The sequence below is a fragment of the Ochotona princeps genome, chromosome 7 (genome assembly GCF_030435755.1).
Source record: "Ochotona princeps isolate mOchPri1 chromosome 7, mOchPri1.hap1, whole genome shotgun sequence".
NCBI classification, from domain to species: Eukaryota; Metazoa; Chordata; class Mammalia; order Lagomorpha; family Ochotonidae; genus Ochotona; species Ochotona princeps.
The window spans coordinates 86,934,743-86,951,109 of record NC_080838.1 but is presented as its reverse complement, the minus strand read 5'-3'; the positions used below and the strand labels follow the sequence as shown (position 1 = coordinate 86,951,109).

Genomic DNA, 16,367 nt, shown 5'->3' with positions numbered 1-16,367 from the left:
GTTCCCTCACTTCATTGAAAGTGATGTATGAACTCAATATGATACTATCTAGCTGTAGTTTGGACAGCCAGAAAACAGAATGGGCAGGTCATAGGAAGCAACACACAAAGTGACTAGGATGTGTGTAGTGATCGTCCATGAATAATCATTGTGGATTATTGTACTGGTTCTAAAATTAACAACACATCTAAGATAGTGTCTGACAATGTTTCTGAGTGAATATTAAGGTTTATTAATGTAAATTGATGATAGGAATTATTTTCAAGAGTGATGCTGCCTTGCAGTGGCTCCATTCTTGTCCTTTAAACAGAAGCTGACTCTGGAAGAACTGGTCTCGCGCTGTACACTCATTCAGGGATGCGGGCGAGGAGGGAGGGCTCCACAGAGGAGAGCCAGTTCCACACTCATCACAATCCTCATGCTATATCCCTGATATGTTAGAGCTGAAAACTAGTGTTTTCTGACCCAAATGTCTATGAAAACATGCACAAGTAAAATGTACCAAGTATACCACTGACACTAAGTCTCCAGGGAAAGGACAACTTCACCAAAAATATGGAGCAATGTTTTAAGACCCATTAAAGAAAGAAAGAAAGGGAGAGAGAGAGAGAAAAAGCAAAACAAGAATGAGAGGAGATTGCAAAGGATGTCGGCTCGCCATGGGGACAGCTATCTACTCAGCTGGGACTTGGATCTTCAGGCAGCGGAAGTCGGCCTGCTGAAGACACAGGTCCACCCTCAGGAGCACAGTGAGCTGTTGTCACGGAGATGTGATCACGCCACAGGCAGAGCATAGCAGAGGTTATTTCTTTCCACTCCTTACTAAGTGACAGAGGTCATGGGAGCCCTAACTCATCCCAGATCCTTCCCATTATCACAGTGACCATATTGTCCAAGAGCGAGCGGAGGAAGAAGGAAAGAGGCCACTCCTTGCTCTTCTTTGAGGGAGACTATGTTTAGGCAAATTGAAGCTGTTGTTGTGGCAACTCTGGCTTATGGGGTTGGCACCTGCCAGGGACTTCTGCAGAGAGAGGCTGTGTCCTCTGTAGTGAGCAGCCCTGGTGCTTGGCACTCATTCTCCTGGAAGCTGATCCACCCTCACCCTCACTCCTTGTTCTGACTATGGCTGGCTGAGTAAATGCTTCATCAGTGCCTTGGATAAACCCCTGGTGTCAGTATTTCAATAGAAAGTGGGATTAGCAGGTCTTCTGGAGCTTTGAACTTAAGCTAAGTACTGCAATTTCATCCTAGTACCAGAGCTCTGTGGCTGCACAGGCAACTCAAACACAGCTACAGAGAAAGCTGTAGACTTGCATCCTGCTGCTGTCTCCTTCAGCAACGGCTCCCTGAGTCCACGGATACGAGGGGAGTACTTGACAAGCTCAGGCTTTTCCTCCCTTCTTCATCCTCATGCATGCTACACCACTGATGCAAGCAATGTTGTCATGGGAACCACAGTAAAACCTTAAATATCTCAAGCTTAGACATCTAGAAATGCAGAAACAAAATTGCAGAATAGAATTTTCTTGTCAACTCAAGATTGATCAAAGTCCCTACGATGATTCTTAAAGAAACGAATCCAAAGTACATCGTTGCCATCTAATAGCAGTGAGAGCATTGTAAATGCACTTGAGGGCCAAGGAATGATAAATGCAGTTAGGTGGCATGAAGGGCTGAGTGGTGAAAGCAAACAGAAGAGGAGTGGGTTGGTTACAAGGAAGAGAATTCCATTTCTTGTCAGTTAAATAGCAATTACACAGACACGGGTGTATTACTCTCAGAAAATTTGCACACTATGAGTAGGAGAGCTAGTGCAGCCCCTGTGACCGAGGTGCACCCTGCCCTTGACTTCAGTGATTCCTCAGCCTGTGCCTTCACATCCACCCCATCCCCCAGAGGCTGTCCTACCTCGGCAGGTGGGCAGTGGGCTGCTCCACTGCCCATTGCTTCGGCACTGGGCTCTTGATGCACCCTGTAGCAGGTAGCCTGTGTTGCAAGTGAAGTTGACCACGTCATTGAGGTTGAACTCACTGCCATTGGTGTAGCCGTGGGCCGGGTTTCCAGGGTGACCACAGGTGATGGCTGTGGAGAAGGAAAGGGCAGCATGAGTGCTAGGTGTGAAACAGGTCATGCCATCCCCTTGGGCTTTCCCGGTGGCAGACTCTGACTGGGGGGGTGTTGGAGTCATCACTGCACATGCTCCATCCCCTTTGGAGGGGACACTGGCAGCTTGGGGTAATATGACAGCTGTGGACAACAACCACTTGTCCCAGTGGCACACTGCCTGACATGACATGCATTTGTGGGATGCTTCCATGTTCCAGAATCATGTTAAACATCATGAGATCAGCAGAATAGCTGTACGTGTTCAGATAATGCTGCCTTCAGGAACGGCTACTGTATGTACTTTTGACATGCAGTGAACTGTCACGTCCTGTAACGGCAGGACAGAGCTGCGTGAGATCCGGCAGTGGTCCCTCCAGAGCAGAATCATGACAGTGATAAAAGTGGCACTTTGCTCCCCTGTGCACCATTGCCCTGGAATTACACACACAACACAGCCCTGGCAGTGATAATGCCCACAGCCTTTGCTTACTTCATGTGAGAGCAAAGCACACAGTGGAAATGCTGTCCATTTAAGACAACTTCTGACACGGAGGATGCATACGCTCTACTACTGGCGGAAGAGGGTAGAGAGAATCACTTCATTCACGCTCACCACCTCTAGGGACAAAACCACGTCCTCATCAAAATGACAGCAAAGTTAAGGTGGGGGCAGTGGCTCTCCCGAGGCCTACAAATGTGACCCTAGAGCCAGGCTGGACAGGGTCTCCATCTCACACATCACCACACAGTCTGTCCTGTGACGATGTTGAGGAAAGGAACCCACGGCACCCACCCCTTCACCCACTGAAGTGAACAAATCAGTCTGCCTGAGCCAACAGGAGCTGAAGGCGTGCACTGCGGGTGTGTGAAGGAAACAGCCTGGGCAGAGCAGGGAGCCAGTGTGGAGCCAAGAGTGCTCGGTGCACAGGTCACAATCAGAGGGATGAGCGGCTCCTGTCACAGCTACAAACTGAAGAACCAAGAGCCGAGGAAGCCTCTGCCAAGCAGCAGCTCAGCACAGAACTTACGGACACAGACGGGAGTTTGCCCGGACCATTTGTGGTCTTGCAAGCAGATCCTCACGGAGGTTCCCACCAGCCGGAAACCGGGGTTGCACTGATAGACCACCGTGTCCCTGTAGCTGAAGCCATCGCCACTGATGTGGCCATTGACGATGGGGTCTGGTGAGCCACAGTGGCCGGCTGCAAGCAAGCAAGTCCAAGCTTAGATATTCAAGAGTGCAGAACTGTGAAAGCGAGACACCCATGATTCATTGTTTACTGACAGTCATGAATGATCTTGAACACACAACATGGAATTTCATGTTGAGATATTTTATATATATTTGTATTTTCTGCATTATTATATAATATATATTCTTTATCATTAGCTTTTTTCCCCCACTTGTCTAATGTTTCTGCAACAACCCTACAGTAAGTTAAATGAAGCTGGATCTGGAGTTCAGGGCAGAGAGCTTTCTTGAAGCTGGAATAGACTCAGCAGACAAGTAGAGGCTGGAGCTGAAATGAAAGGGTTCTGTACCTGCCTGTGGATCAGGCATCCACTGAGCAAAGGAAATCCAAGGACCACTTCAGGGGACATGAGAAGGGTTGACGCAGAGGGAGCTAAGACCTCAAAAAGTCTAATCCAGCCTGGTATCCCAAAAGCTCTAGTAGGGAGCTGCCAGCTGGGGGAGGAGTTTGGGAGGCTTTGACTTCTCTAGGCCCCAAGAGGACGCCCGTGGTTGGCACTACGTGCTGCAGAGGAGATGCGGAAAGGCAGGACTTAGTTCTCAACTCACGACAACTCTCCTGTCCATGTCTGTCCTTGCCTTCATCCACTTCCTCCTTCCTTCTTGCTTCCTTTCTCTTCATTCAGTTTCTCCTCTGCTCCCTCCTCATGCATGGAAAGAGTGTCTTACTAAATGAACAGAGCAGTCGCATTGCGAATAGCTCAGGATAAGGTTCTGTGTCTGGGACAGGTGAGAAGAAACATTCATTACAACCCCTGAGTCCTTTTTTCAGAGATGCGCAGAGAGAGCTAGAAAGGAGTCCATCAGATGTGAACTCCCACTGCCACTCACGTCCCTGCGAAAAGCCATAGCTGTCACACACCCAGAGCCTGAGCGAACTGCACAGCTGTCAGGATCTTTGACTTCCTCTCAACCTCATGCTCCTTGAGGAACTCAAGCTTGCAATCTGTATCTCTTCTGAAGACAATTTCAGTATGATTGTGTTCTCTGGATTTCCTGCTGGACCCATGATCAGCAAGGTGAGGCTGTGATGGGGAGAGCTATATTTAGAAGTTCATGTTTAGAAGCTGTGATGCTACCATCTAATACGGATCGCAGTTCATGTCCTGGCTGCACAACTTCCAACCCAACTCTCTGTTAATGCACCTGGGAAAGCAGCAAAAATGGCTCAAGTCCTCGGGCATGGCCACTCACGTGGGAGATCCAGATGAAGCTTCATCTGATCCAGACATGAGCATGATTTGGCCATGGCCACTGTGGCCGTTTGGACAGGGAACTGGCAGATGGAAAATTTATTGTCTTTATCTCCCTCTCTCTCTTTGTGTGTGTGTATGTATCTCTCCTCCAAGCCCCCCAAAACAACTGTACAATGTAAATAAAGAAAGAAATTTTCAGAAACAAGAATCTCCACAGTAGCTCTTGTCTGGTGCACAGCCACTGCAGATCTCAGAGGGATATGCTCTGAGCACGTCAAGGAAACAGGAAGTGCTTCCCAAAGCCACCTCAGTTACTTGAGTGGTTAAAATGAGTGGTAACAACATCACACCCTTAGCTAGCAATCTGAAAATATGGACATTGTGGCTCCCCAGTCTAACTTGATGTGGGCATGTGGATCCCCACATGGCTCAGTGTGGACATGTGGTCACCTACATGACTCACTATGGACATGTTGTTCCCTATGTGACTCAAGGTGGACTTGTGCTTCCCTTCGTGATTCAATGTGGACTTGTGGATCCCCACATGGTTCAGTGTGGACATGTGGCCCCCTACATGATTCAGTGTGGACTTGTGGATCCCCATGTGACTCAGTTTGGACATGTGGCCCCTACATGATTCAATGTGGACTTGTAGATCCCCACATTGCTCAGAGTGGACATGCGGCCCCCTACATGATTCAATGTGGACTTGTGGATCCCCATGTGACTCAGTGTGGACATGTGCTTCCCTACATGATTCAATACGGACATGTAACTCCCCACATGGCTCAGTGTGGACATGTGGCCCCCTACATGATTCAAGGTGGGCTTGTAGATCCCCACATGGCTCAGTGTGGACATGTGGCCCCTAACATGACTCAGGGTGGACATGTGACTTTCCAAGTGACTCAGAGTGGACATGTGACTCCCCACATGGCTCAGTGTGGACATGTGGCCCCCTACATGATTCAGTGTGGATTTGTGGATTCCCAATCTGAAGCCAATAGACAACTTTCACTTTCAAGGCCTCAGTGAGTTTCTTTTACAACATTCAAACTCTCAAAGCAATAATATGCTGTCCTTAAACACAGAATTTTGCTTATTTTGAAAAATAAGATGCCAAGGTGTTGTGGAAGGAAAAACTGAATGGTATGTAATTAAGTTTCTATCGCTCTATCATGCTCTGGTATAGCCTTTATACATAATTTTTAACATCCATACTGGAGTCATGGTTTTGAGTCACAAAGACACTGAGTGGAAAGCATTTTTCTGATTCCAATGTCAGGTTGGTGTTAAGCACTTCTGTGCTTCTGCAGGGTCTAGAACATGTCAACCATTGCTAAATATTTGCTGATATGAGTAGAAAGAAAGCAACTTTGATTCTTGACACTTTGTTCTCCACATAACTCCAAGTACATTATCTGCTTTGCACTCTCCTTTACTGGACAGGAATAGAACACCCTTTGCCACGGCTCAGCAATGCTCCTGGCCTGGTGATTAAGACTTGAATGCAAATACAGAAGAGACAAAGCACAAACCTCTCTCTTAGAGGTGATTTCTATGACCCAAAGGGTGGCAGAAAGATGCAGAAATTAGAAGCTTTTTACTTCTTGGCAGTATTTAGTTTTCTCTAAATGTGGGAGCATGTAAAGTTACGTGAACTTTACGAAGAGGGTAGGCACTTGAATCTTTTCAGTTTAAGACACTGTGTGTGTCACACTCCACTTCCTGTTAGTTTGTCTATCTAGAGGAATTCAGTTGTTACAATTCTTTTGTGCCTGAACAATAGAAGCCAGGGTAAGCGACACTACTTACTGGAAACTTGAAGATAAAGGAAAGACAAGCTCATTTGAGGTCAGTGCTGGCCACTTTAAAACAAACTAACTAGTAACTTAAATGAAGCCATGCGACTGTGTGGTGGATGTGGCACACCCTGATCCCCGTCCTCGGGGTGTTTTGATTTAATTTGTGTTCCCTAGTTTATTTTTTTCCCCAGGACAGTTGGCTTCAATTTAAATAGAGGTCACCTAATGTTTTCCTCAGGCAATTCTGTAGCAAAAACAATCACACTAAGGATATCACAAATCCTGGATTTCTTGAGAAGTGTCAGTTCAGAAATTGTCCTATTAAAGCGTGCGAAGAACATCTTGGGTACTAAGTGTCAAGGTCATTCCTTTTACCCTTGTATCACTTTCTCTCATCAGTTTATTAGTATGCTACTAATACAACCTGATAGCATTGGCAGGCAAGTGATTAAAGAATTAGGAGATGCTGTAAAATTGTAGCTGCATACTTCACATTTTTTCCCAATTCAATATATGTAAACAGGTAGAGCTGAAGAAATTGCTGAAGTTTTAATTCACACGCAAGTTAATCTGATTACTACCACAACTTTAGAAGTTTACTTGTTTAGTTCTTCGCTTTTTGTGCAATTCTTATGCTGTACAGAGAATAATTTGTCAAATGCTTGAAATTGCTACTGAGAGAATGAGAGGCAGAAGCTGTGCTCAAAGCCAGGTGCTTGGTTCAGGGTGGATACAGTACAGCACTGCTCCATGAGCACCTGCTCTGCAGGTCAACACCCAGGCCAGTGGAGGCAGTACGTCCTGCGGGTCACAGATTCTAAGGCGCGTCAATAAGCAAGCCAAGCTTTCTAAGAAGGAAAATTTGTACGTTCCGCTGCACAAGTGTTTTAGAAAAATTCTAAATTGTTCCTAGAGAACAAAACATCATCTCTTTGCTCCCAGTGCAGAACTTGACCATGTGTGGTTCCTGCAGTGTCCTAGTGTCATTCTTGGTTAGTTTGTTCCAGAATTTGCCTGCACCTCACAGTATATGCAGGGATAGGATGCCTTAAATGGAAGGAAGGTAGCTGAGTGCTTTCTAGAAGTAGATAGATGTGTGGAGTTTTAATACTGGTAACAGGATCAAGTTTCACTTTTCCTCTTATTCCAGAGAAAATTTCTACAGCAATGGGAATGTCTGGCCTTCCTGTTCTAGGACTGACTGCCTCCCTTTATGTGGAGTCGGAGCTCTAAGGGGAACCATGTCACCTGACTCCATCACCAGGCGTCCTGCACACACACAGGCACAAACCTGGACACACGCCTACCCATTCTCCCCTGATGTTGCTTACCAGCATGCCGCCTTGCCAGGCACCTGTTCCATCAGCACCAGTACTATGTCCCAGTCTAGAGATTAGAACCTCTCTACAGCAAGTCTATGGACCAAGCCATGGATCCTGGCATTGGTTTTGTGATTAATGCTGCTTTTTGCTGACTGTGAAGCACTACACACCCACATGTCCTGAATGTAGGAGACTGGCTGTGTCTTTTCATGCTTCTCTCCCCGGACAAAGGTGGGGTGATTTGGGCAGCAGATTCCAAAGTCAATTCTTAAACTCTTCTTGATCTTTAACAAACAGTAGTGAAAGGTCAGTTGGATCAGGTGCCCTCCTGTGCAGGGAAGACCATGACGAACAGTCAACAGCAGCGGATGTGTGCAAATCTTCACATCTGTGCACATTAAAGGACATATCTGAATACTGACCAGCAATGAGACTTATATTCTTGTCTGACTGAAATTGCTTGCAGCAGCCCTAAGCAACCTTACCTGCATCACAGAAAAATGTAGCATTGCCAAAGTGTATGAACTCCTTCTGGGTAGAGTCCTTGACTGTGTGGTGCTTCCTACACGACACATAGTGAGCTTCTGGCCTACAACATGATTTGCATCCTTTGGAGATGAAGGAAGTCTGTTGTCCACCTCTCTACATACCTCCAAACTGTGTCATGATTTGCAGTCTGATCTTTTGTATACGCCAAGCAAAAATTTGTATCTGAATTGCATCTTCCTGTGAATGCCTATATAACAGTCAAAGCTTGGGCCAGACCTACTCTTTGCACGCAACCTTTGACATATCCTAAAGTGATCACTACCTATTTCATGAGACACAACTTTCCTTGACATTCAGGGAACCTACTGTTTGTATTATCTGTTTAAAACACTCAGACTCCCAGAAATTTTGTTGTTTCACTATGTTTTGACTTCAACAGGTGGCATTCTACTTTCCCTTGCCTCTGTATCCTCACTGTCAGGTTGTGACAGCATAAACAGTGCAACGCTCCAGCAGCAGGACTCAGGAGTTCCCTGGCACATGGATGGCTTTCCACGATCCTGGCGCCATGTTCACCAGGCTGTCCTGGCCCTGAGCCTGCAGGAGACTTCCTGACAGTTCCCCCTGTGTCTGGGGCTTCAGCTTCTACAATAATTTTGTCCCATTTCCTCTGACTGAGGTTCCAGCCACCAGGAGTGACCTCCTATGTTCTCTCTTCTCTGAGTCTCGGACTCTCCTATGGCTACCTGGATATTTAAGGTTGTTTGCTTCTATCTCCATTTTGCCATTTGTTATTCTTGATGTTCCATTAAAGATACTTGGGTGGCTAGTGTCCTGGTGCAGAAGGCTGAGTTTTTGCCTACAGGGCCAGAATCTCACATAGGCACCGACTCATGTCATGGCTGCTTCATTTCCAATTAAACTCCCTGTTAATGCCTTGAGAAAGTAGTGGAGGATGGCTTAGCCACTTGGGCCCTTCTCCCACGTGGGAGACTCAGATGAAGCTCCTGACTCCTGGCTTCAGATTGGCCCAGATTGGCCCAGCTCTGACCATGATGGATTTTGGGGAGTGAACCAGTGGATGGGAGATCTCTCTGAGTTTCTTTCTCCAAAACTCTACCTTTAAATAACAATAAAATACATCTTTTTTTGAAAAAGGTACTTTGCATTTAGCTTATTTCTTCGATGATAAATTCCATAAAAAGAAGTGCTGTATCTTCTTGGTCTTCAGACACAGCAAAGAGGGAAGAGCCCTGGGGGATTATAATTTCTGTTCTAATGTCATCTTTTTTTGCTATATTATCATGTGAACCTTGCAAATAATATTAGTTTTATTCTCCAAGAACTATGGAAAAATACAGCTTAAAATCTTGTTTTGTGTCATACCATCTAGCTCTTTTAGCCACATGAATGTCACCATGATAGTCAGTTTATGAGAGAATTCATCTCCACAGAGGTCATTATAGTGTAGCAAACGCAAATTTCTTTCAAATAATAACACAATCTAATAAAAACAGAAAGTGTTCCCTCTGTGGGAAATGTCTCTATCAGTGACATCTTGAGTGCTACAGATTAAAGAGGTAATGAAACGGGAGAGATGATAGGTTGTAACGTGTTGAAATGTCTAAATGATACAAATGTTATCAAAAGATTAACGTAGGCTTCGACCACAGGGGACCTAGCTTATAGATATACAACCTTTTTCAAGTGTGTGTGCTCTCTGTAGGGTTCATGGCAAATTACCACTGGGAAGATGAGCGGAAGAAAATAATTAAGGGAGCGTAGGAACATATAGCTCCCCTGACACATTAGTAGCTCCTGATCGACTAGCTATGGGGTCAGCACTCCCAGCGCTTAATTCTGCAGCCCAGTGAGAGCTGTAGCATCCTGGGATGATTGGTAAATTAGAATGCTTCCTGCATAATTTGCAGACCCTAGGAGACCCCATCAAGACATCACAATGACAGCACAGATTAAGTATGTGTGGCACTTCTACGCGAATACACTCTGGCTCCCACACCCAGGCCTGTGCCTCGGACAGAGCTATAGTGAGCTTCATACACAGGCTCCACACTCTCCTCGACACAGCCTGGATTCCACTGCTGAGTCCAGGCAGGAAACCTCCCTCCAGTCCCTAAGCGCAGCATTCTGCACATTCGTTACAAGGTTCAGCTGCGACACACTGTCAGCTTCCAAGCTCTTCCAACTCCACGGCTGGAATCAAACCCCTGTTGGCAATCACTGGAAGCACTGGGAAAAGGATCCACTTCCCACAGAAATGAAGGAAAAGATTATCCTGGTAGCCCTCAAAACAAAATGACACCTCACCCGCAACTTGGAAAAATACTGGCCAAATACTCCTGTATCATGAGTACAGGCAGTGTTGTGGACATGAACTCAGTAAGGTCGAGTCCCAGGAAGGGGCCTCCTGCCTCTGGCAGTGCTGGGAGAACACCCTGTTACACACATGCACAAGGTGCATTTCTTATGTGGTGTCTAACTGGACTGTTTCGGTGTACTGTGTGCACTTTTAAAAAAAACAAGGTTTGGGCCAGACGGCATGGCCTAGCGGCTAAAGTCCTCGCCTTGAAGGTGCTGGGATCCCATATGGGCGCTGGTACTAATCCCGGGAGCTCCACTTCCCATCCAACTCCTGGCTTGTGGCTTGGGAAAGCAGTCGAGGAGGCCCAATGCTTTGGGATCCTGCACCCGTGTGGGAGACCTGGAGGAGGCTCCTGGTTCCTGGCTTTGGGTTGGCATAGCATTGGCCATTGCGGTCACTTAGGGAGTGAATCATCAGATGGAAGATCTTCCTCTCTATCCCTCCTCCTCTCTGTATATCTGACTTTGTAATAAAAATAAATAAATATTTAAAAAAACAAAACAAAAAAACCAAGGTTCGGGAACCTGCACCACTGACGTCAGCACCAACCTCAGATCCGGCCTGGACACAGGCATCCTATCAACTCTGCTGCCATTTCTCTGCTTCCCTCCAGACACCAGCACTGATCCCCAGGGGGACTTGACCGGTCCATTAGTGCTGGCGCTGGGTGAAGCACAATGCCCACAACTGGTCTACTGTTCATCTTACACCTCATCGAATTGCACATTCAAAAAATGGCTGTGGACTGCTTTGTAACCTTTCTGCAGGCCCAAAGCACATTCAAGTTTGCTAAAAAAACCCCTCACAGTCTGTGTCACCATGCCCATTGCAGTAGATGCACATGGGTTCTGGGACAGCCCATGTAAATGATTTCACACAACTGAGATGAAAGAAAATTTGCATGTGGAGCAGCAATCGGGCCAACTCAGCCTCACTCACCCACGGGGCCAGAGTTCCTTGCTCGGATGTTTTGATGTCATAAATTCTCCTCACACGCACATTTGAATTACTTCATTTGGTAAGTGGATGGGAATTTTACATTACTTTCTAACATTTTCTGATGCATTTATTACTTTATTAATGAGATTTTAAATCCATCTGCCAGTGTCATCTTCACTTGTTCAACTAGAATCATTACCAGGTGCCTCCCAAAAAGCTGAGTAAACCTTGAATTTAGACACACTACTTCTAATATCTCAGCAATATCAAGCAAAAATGCAAAGTATACAGACTCAGATTCAGTCTTGTGAAACTGTAATATGTGAGCTCTTTATAACGACACATGTTCAGTCATCTAAAAGGTATGTTTTGGGCAGGTGTGTGTTACGCAGCATCTTGGCATGTCCATGCCCCAGAGTGCTGGTTCAAGACCCGGCTACTACTTCCACAGTTTCCTACATTTGCGGAGAGGTGTAAAGGGGCTGCATGCAGCAGATGGTTGTCCAAGAACTTGGGTCTCTGCACTCATGGAAGAGCCCCAGACGGAGTTCCTTGCTCCTGCCTACTAGTTTCTGACTAAAAGCACGTTGCTAACTGTGCTGCCTTAATACTTCTGGACAGCAAAGACAAACTAAAGAGGCAGCTGAGGCCCTCTGCTCTGCTTCTCCCCCATCATTTTAACGTCAACTTCACTGAGTAAATCAGGTTCTGATTTCAGAAAACAAATATTAGTATTTTTATGGTCTCTGACACTCTTGTTTGTTCTCAGCGCCTGGTGGATTTATCCTTCAGGACTCTAACCTTAGAACCATATTTCACTGTCTTTGCTTGCAGATTGAATGTCTTCTAGAACATCCAGTATCACTGCCCCTGTGTCATTTCCCAGTTCATTCTCACTGATGTTTTGCTTTGGTGTAGGCCACCTCTTTCACCACCTGGTATGATACAGATTTCCTCTGAATTAAAAAAAATCTTCATCAACTGCTTGTGCATTAATATAAGTCATTTCCCCTGTGACTATTCATCCCCACAGGGTCCAGGTACACCTGACGGTCGCCGAGGGTTGTTCACGTTGGTGAAAACCCACACTGATCCTCAGCAGGGCTGGTCACAGCAATGGCAAAGCGGAAAACGAGGGCAGAAGCAAAGTGATCACAAGACAGATAATCAAGGGAACCGGAAGCCGCATGAGCAGGGCCCGGTCCTGGGTGGGCAGGGAGGCAGGCAACACAGCTCCAGCTTTTCCTTAGTCACCCAAACTGTCACGATGGCATAGGTGACACACACAGTGCTTTCCTCCCAAGAGATTAGATCGTTGCAAAAAACACAGAATTCACTTAGCAAACTAACTAATGACCCTAGCATTAAAAAGCCTGTGTTTCACAGCTAAGCTGCCTTGGTTTAAACTAGTGCACATTACACTTTTAAAACTATTGTGCTTACATTGATTTAGATTAATATCACTTGCATTTGATCACCCGATTTTTAAACTGGTAGAAAAACAAAATGCACAATGTTATCAGAGTTATTTTTTTGTGCATGTTAACTTTTGATGGCATTTGAGTGTGATTATATTCTTGGCACTCTTTGAAATGGTTTTTATGTCACTGAAGGCAGTAATGAATTTCATTGATTGCAAAGAAGTCCTACTGCGAATACAGCATTGAGAACCTGGGTAGGGCTTAGAAAAACTCTACTGAAGTGCTTTCAGCAAGACATCACATTCATTCTCATCATAATTTGAAGGTTGATTTGAGTTAGATAAGTTACCCAGACATCGAGTTTCAGTTCCGCTCCAGAGTCCATTTGCCAAACACTCCCGGACATGAGAGCCCACGAGGGTGTAGCCGGTGTTACAGGTGAATATAGCTGTGGCTCCGAACACTGTCAGTGTCCCAATCTTGTTCCCGTTGGGGGGAAAGGACAGGCTTCCGCACGAGATCACTAGAAGGAGAAGGGGTAGCGAGCATTAGTTCAGGCTCACTCAGGGGCTGATCAGCAGTGTCAGGTCTCTTTAAAGACAAACAGCAGACACATCTGCTTAGTGGGTGACTCACCAACCCTCCAGGAGCTTCCACCTCCAATATTGCTGTTATTTTTTTATCCTTTGCCCTCACAAGCAAGCTAACATGTTCTCAAAAAAGGATACAGTATCCAAATGTACTGACTCACAGGCATTTGGCTACCTGTCCACTTTTCTGTCCACATAAAAACCACAAGTGGTTTGCTCGTGGACATCTAGGACAGCCATCAGGAATTAAGAATTGTGAGCTCTCTTGATTATAGTCAACCTGTGAGGACAAAGAGATGTAGCAAAATCTAGGACATGTCCCTTTCCACAGTGGTGCTGAGTGTTCCTGGGGTGCCCTGCATCCAAAGCCAACGCAGAACAGGCACAGGAAGCTACAGCTTGTGCAGAGCTAGGCTCAGCCAGTGTCACCTGGCAGTGCCAGAATGAGAAAGGACCTACTGAGTGAATGTGTGAAAACCGTATGCACTGTTCCAATGAACAGAAAACCTACTGCATGTAGCTTGGAGGTCAGTTCGTGTATTTCAGCAGGTTTTGTCACAATTAGAGACAGCGGGCTGAATTTCCAGGACACAGGTAGACCCAGCTGTTGGGAGCATTCTCCAGGGCCCTCACTTTCAACATATCCTGGATGCCTGTCAACTGCTCCCAGGCCTTCCAGTTTCTGGAGCTGCTGAACCAGTGCAATGTCACATTTTGTGCCTTCAGGAACCATTGCTAGCTTATTTGCTGTGCCAAATGTTAATGAATTTGAGTAGATCTTTACAATCTGTTAGGGGACTTTTGTTAAGCCTTTTTCCAAACACAGTGTAAACTTCACTTTGACCCAGGGTATTTAAAGATTCGTTTGTAGTCATTTGTGATACCAAGATTGATCATGTGTGGAAATGTCAGTGTTCAGCAGAAATGAGTACAGATGCGGTTATATCCCTGTTAGAGGTTCCTAGGAGTCCCTGAGCTCTGAGCACAGCTTCCTGGGACCCTGGCCACACAGTGTGGTGTTCCCACCTGCACAGGCTGCACCTCTGAAGGCCCTCCCCACTAGGAGGCACCACAGCTCCTGGCTTGGGGAGAGAGCTCAAGGTGTGAGAATACTAAAGGACCATTTTGAGTGTGTTCAGAAGACTGAAAAAGGCAGCCATGCAGAGGGGATGGTCTTGTCCATTCTGTGACAACACAGATCTCTGAAACTGAATTTCTCAACGGTGAATACAAATGCTTACAGAATGGAAAGCTTTAGAGTCCAAGGTTGTGACCCAGCAAATGCCCACCTGGCATGGCTCTGCCTTGACACACAGGGAGAGTGGGAGTGAGTGTTCAGAGAAATGAGGACGATCTGAGAAAGCCACGCTGCACCTGTGTATCTGCAGGAACTCTAACGCGTGCCTGACAGATTCTGCACTCACTTTGAACCTGACCAACAGAATGCTGGCTGGGAGTGTCTGAAATAGGCCAAAGGGATCCCGTGATAGCTTGAAGGGTAGAGTGGTGTGTGGAGGACTGGCATGAGCAGGGGGAAGGTGGTCTTTCACCAGGTGACAGAGGCTCACTTTACTCCGAGCCAGCTCATCCATCAGTCACACCAGGACATAGCATGAGGGATTCCTTAATAATCAACCTGCAAAGTGGCCTCCAAACAGGGCTACTATTCACCTTGACCATGAAGATCAAGGGCTCCAGGAAGCCAGTGACTCTTGCTATATTTGCATTTGTGTTCCGGGAAGAGCTTGTAATACTTGTCTATTTAGCAGCTGTTTCATTAAAAATGAAATTAAAGCTGTGATCAAAGATAGCTCCACAGTCCTTCTTTTGTCTGGCTCCTTTTCACTCTGGTTTCTTCTTTCAAGCTGCATGTCCTATCAGTGTTGCACTGTCTGATGACTTGTTCTCATGCATGGGAATTCCCAATGAACAATCAAGATTGTATATTAAACATGTCTGGATCAGATAGAGCTTTGAACAATGCTGGTGTTGCTTTATTATTCTGTTTATTCATATTTATTATGAAATCCAAAGTCTTTGTTGCTTATCTTGTACCTAAGAGAATAACAATCTCCTTTTTTCAAGACAGTCATTATTTCAGAACACAATATTGTCAGCACAAACACTGCTTCCCACAATCCTAATTAGAACTTCTGAATAGCCAGCAAGCATAATGACGGTTAGCTTCTCACACACAGGCCTATGATTCTCTTTGAAGTGACTGGGGAGTATGTGAGTATTCTAATATTTCAAAGTTTACAAAATCTGATCAGTAACAGGGAAAGGCACCAACACACCATCCAGCTGTCACAATCCAACTGCACCACATCAAGACACAGGAGGAAGAGGAAGGGGAGGAGAAGAAAGGGAAGGATGAAAAAGAGGAGGAGGAAGTGGCTGAGGAGGTGAAGGAGGAAAAAAAGATGGAGGGAAAGAAGGAGGAAGAAGGGGAGGAGAAGGATGAAAAGCAGGAATTGGACGAGAGGGAAGAGGAGGAAGAGGATGTGGAGGAGGACAAAGAAGGAGCATCAACAGGAAGTGGGACGAGGAGTCCTGGGTACCCTGGAGGCGGCTCCCAGTTCACTCACCTTTACAGCTTGGTCTCTCTTCCCCTGTGTTCCACGTCCCATTGGCTTGGCACTGGAGGAGCCTTGGGCCCTCCAAGTAGTAACCGGGATTGCAGCTCAGGAGCACTTGAGCCCCATACTCATTCAGCGAGCCTGCGACCAGCCTCCAGATGACGTGCTCCGAGAGCTGAGTTTCAATGGCAGGACAAGGTACCGCTGGAAGAGAGACACACACTCAACATCAGCATCTTGTCTCCAGGCCCGGGCCAGGCTTGCTTGCAGTGTCCAGGGTTAGCT

The 16,367-nt window shown here is 46.1% G+C and overlaps 1 protein-coding gene across 1 annotated transcript in view; it reads right to left on the bottom strand.

Annotated features, from left to right (window-relative positions):
* Positions 1–16,367, bottom strand: part of CSMD1 (CUB and Sushi multiple domains 1) — a 652,915-nt gene that overhangs the window by 41,685 nt on the left and 594,863 nt on the right. Inside the window, exons 47-50 of the mRNA XM_058666667.1 lie at positions 16,092–16,286; positions 13,263–13,436; positions 3,135–3,308; positions 1,909–2,082 (exon numbers count right to left, since the gene is read on the bottom strand). Of these exons, the coding sequence (XP_058522650.1) occupies positions 1,909–2,082; positions 3,135–3,308; positions 13,263–13,436; positions 16,092–16,286 (717 nt within the window). The remainder of the gene's footprint in view (positions 1–1,908; positions 2,083–3,134; positions 3,309–13,262; positions 13,437–16,091; positions 16,287–16,367) is intronic.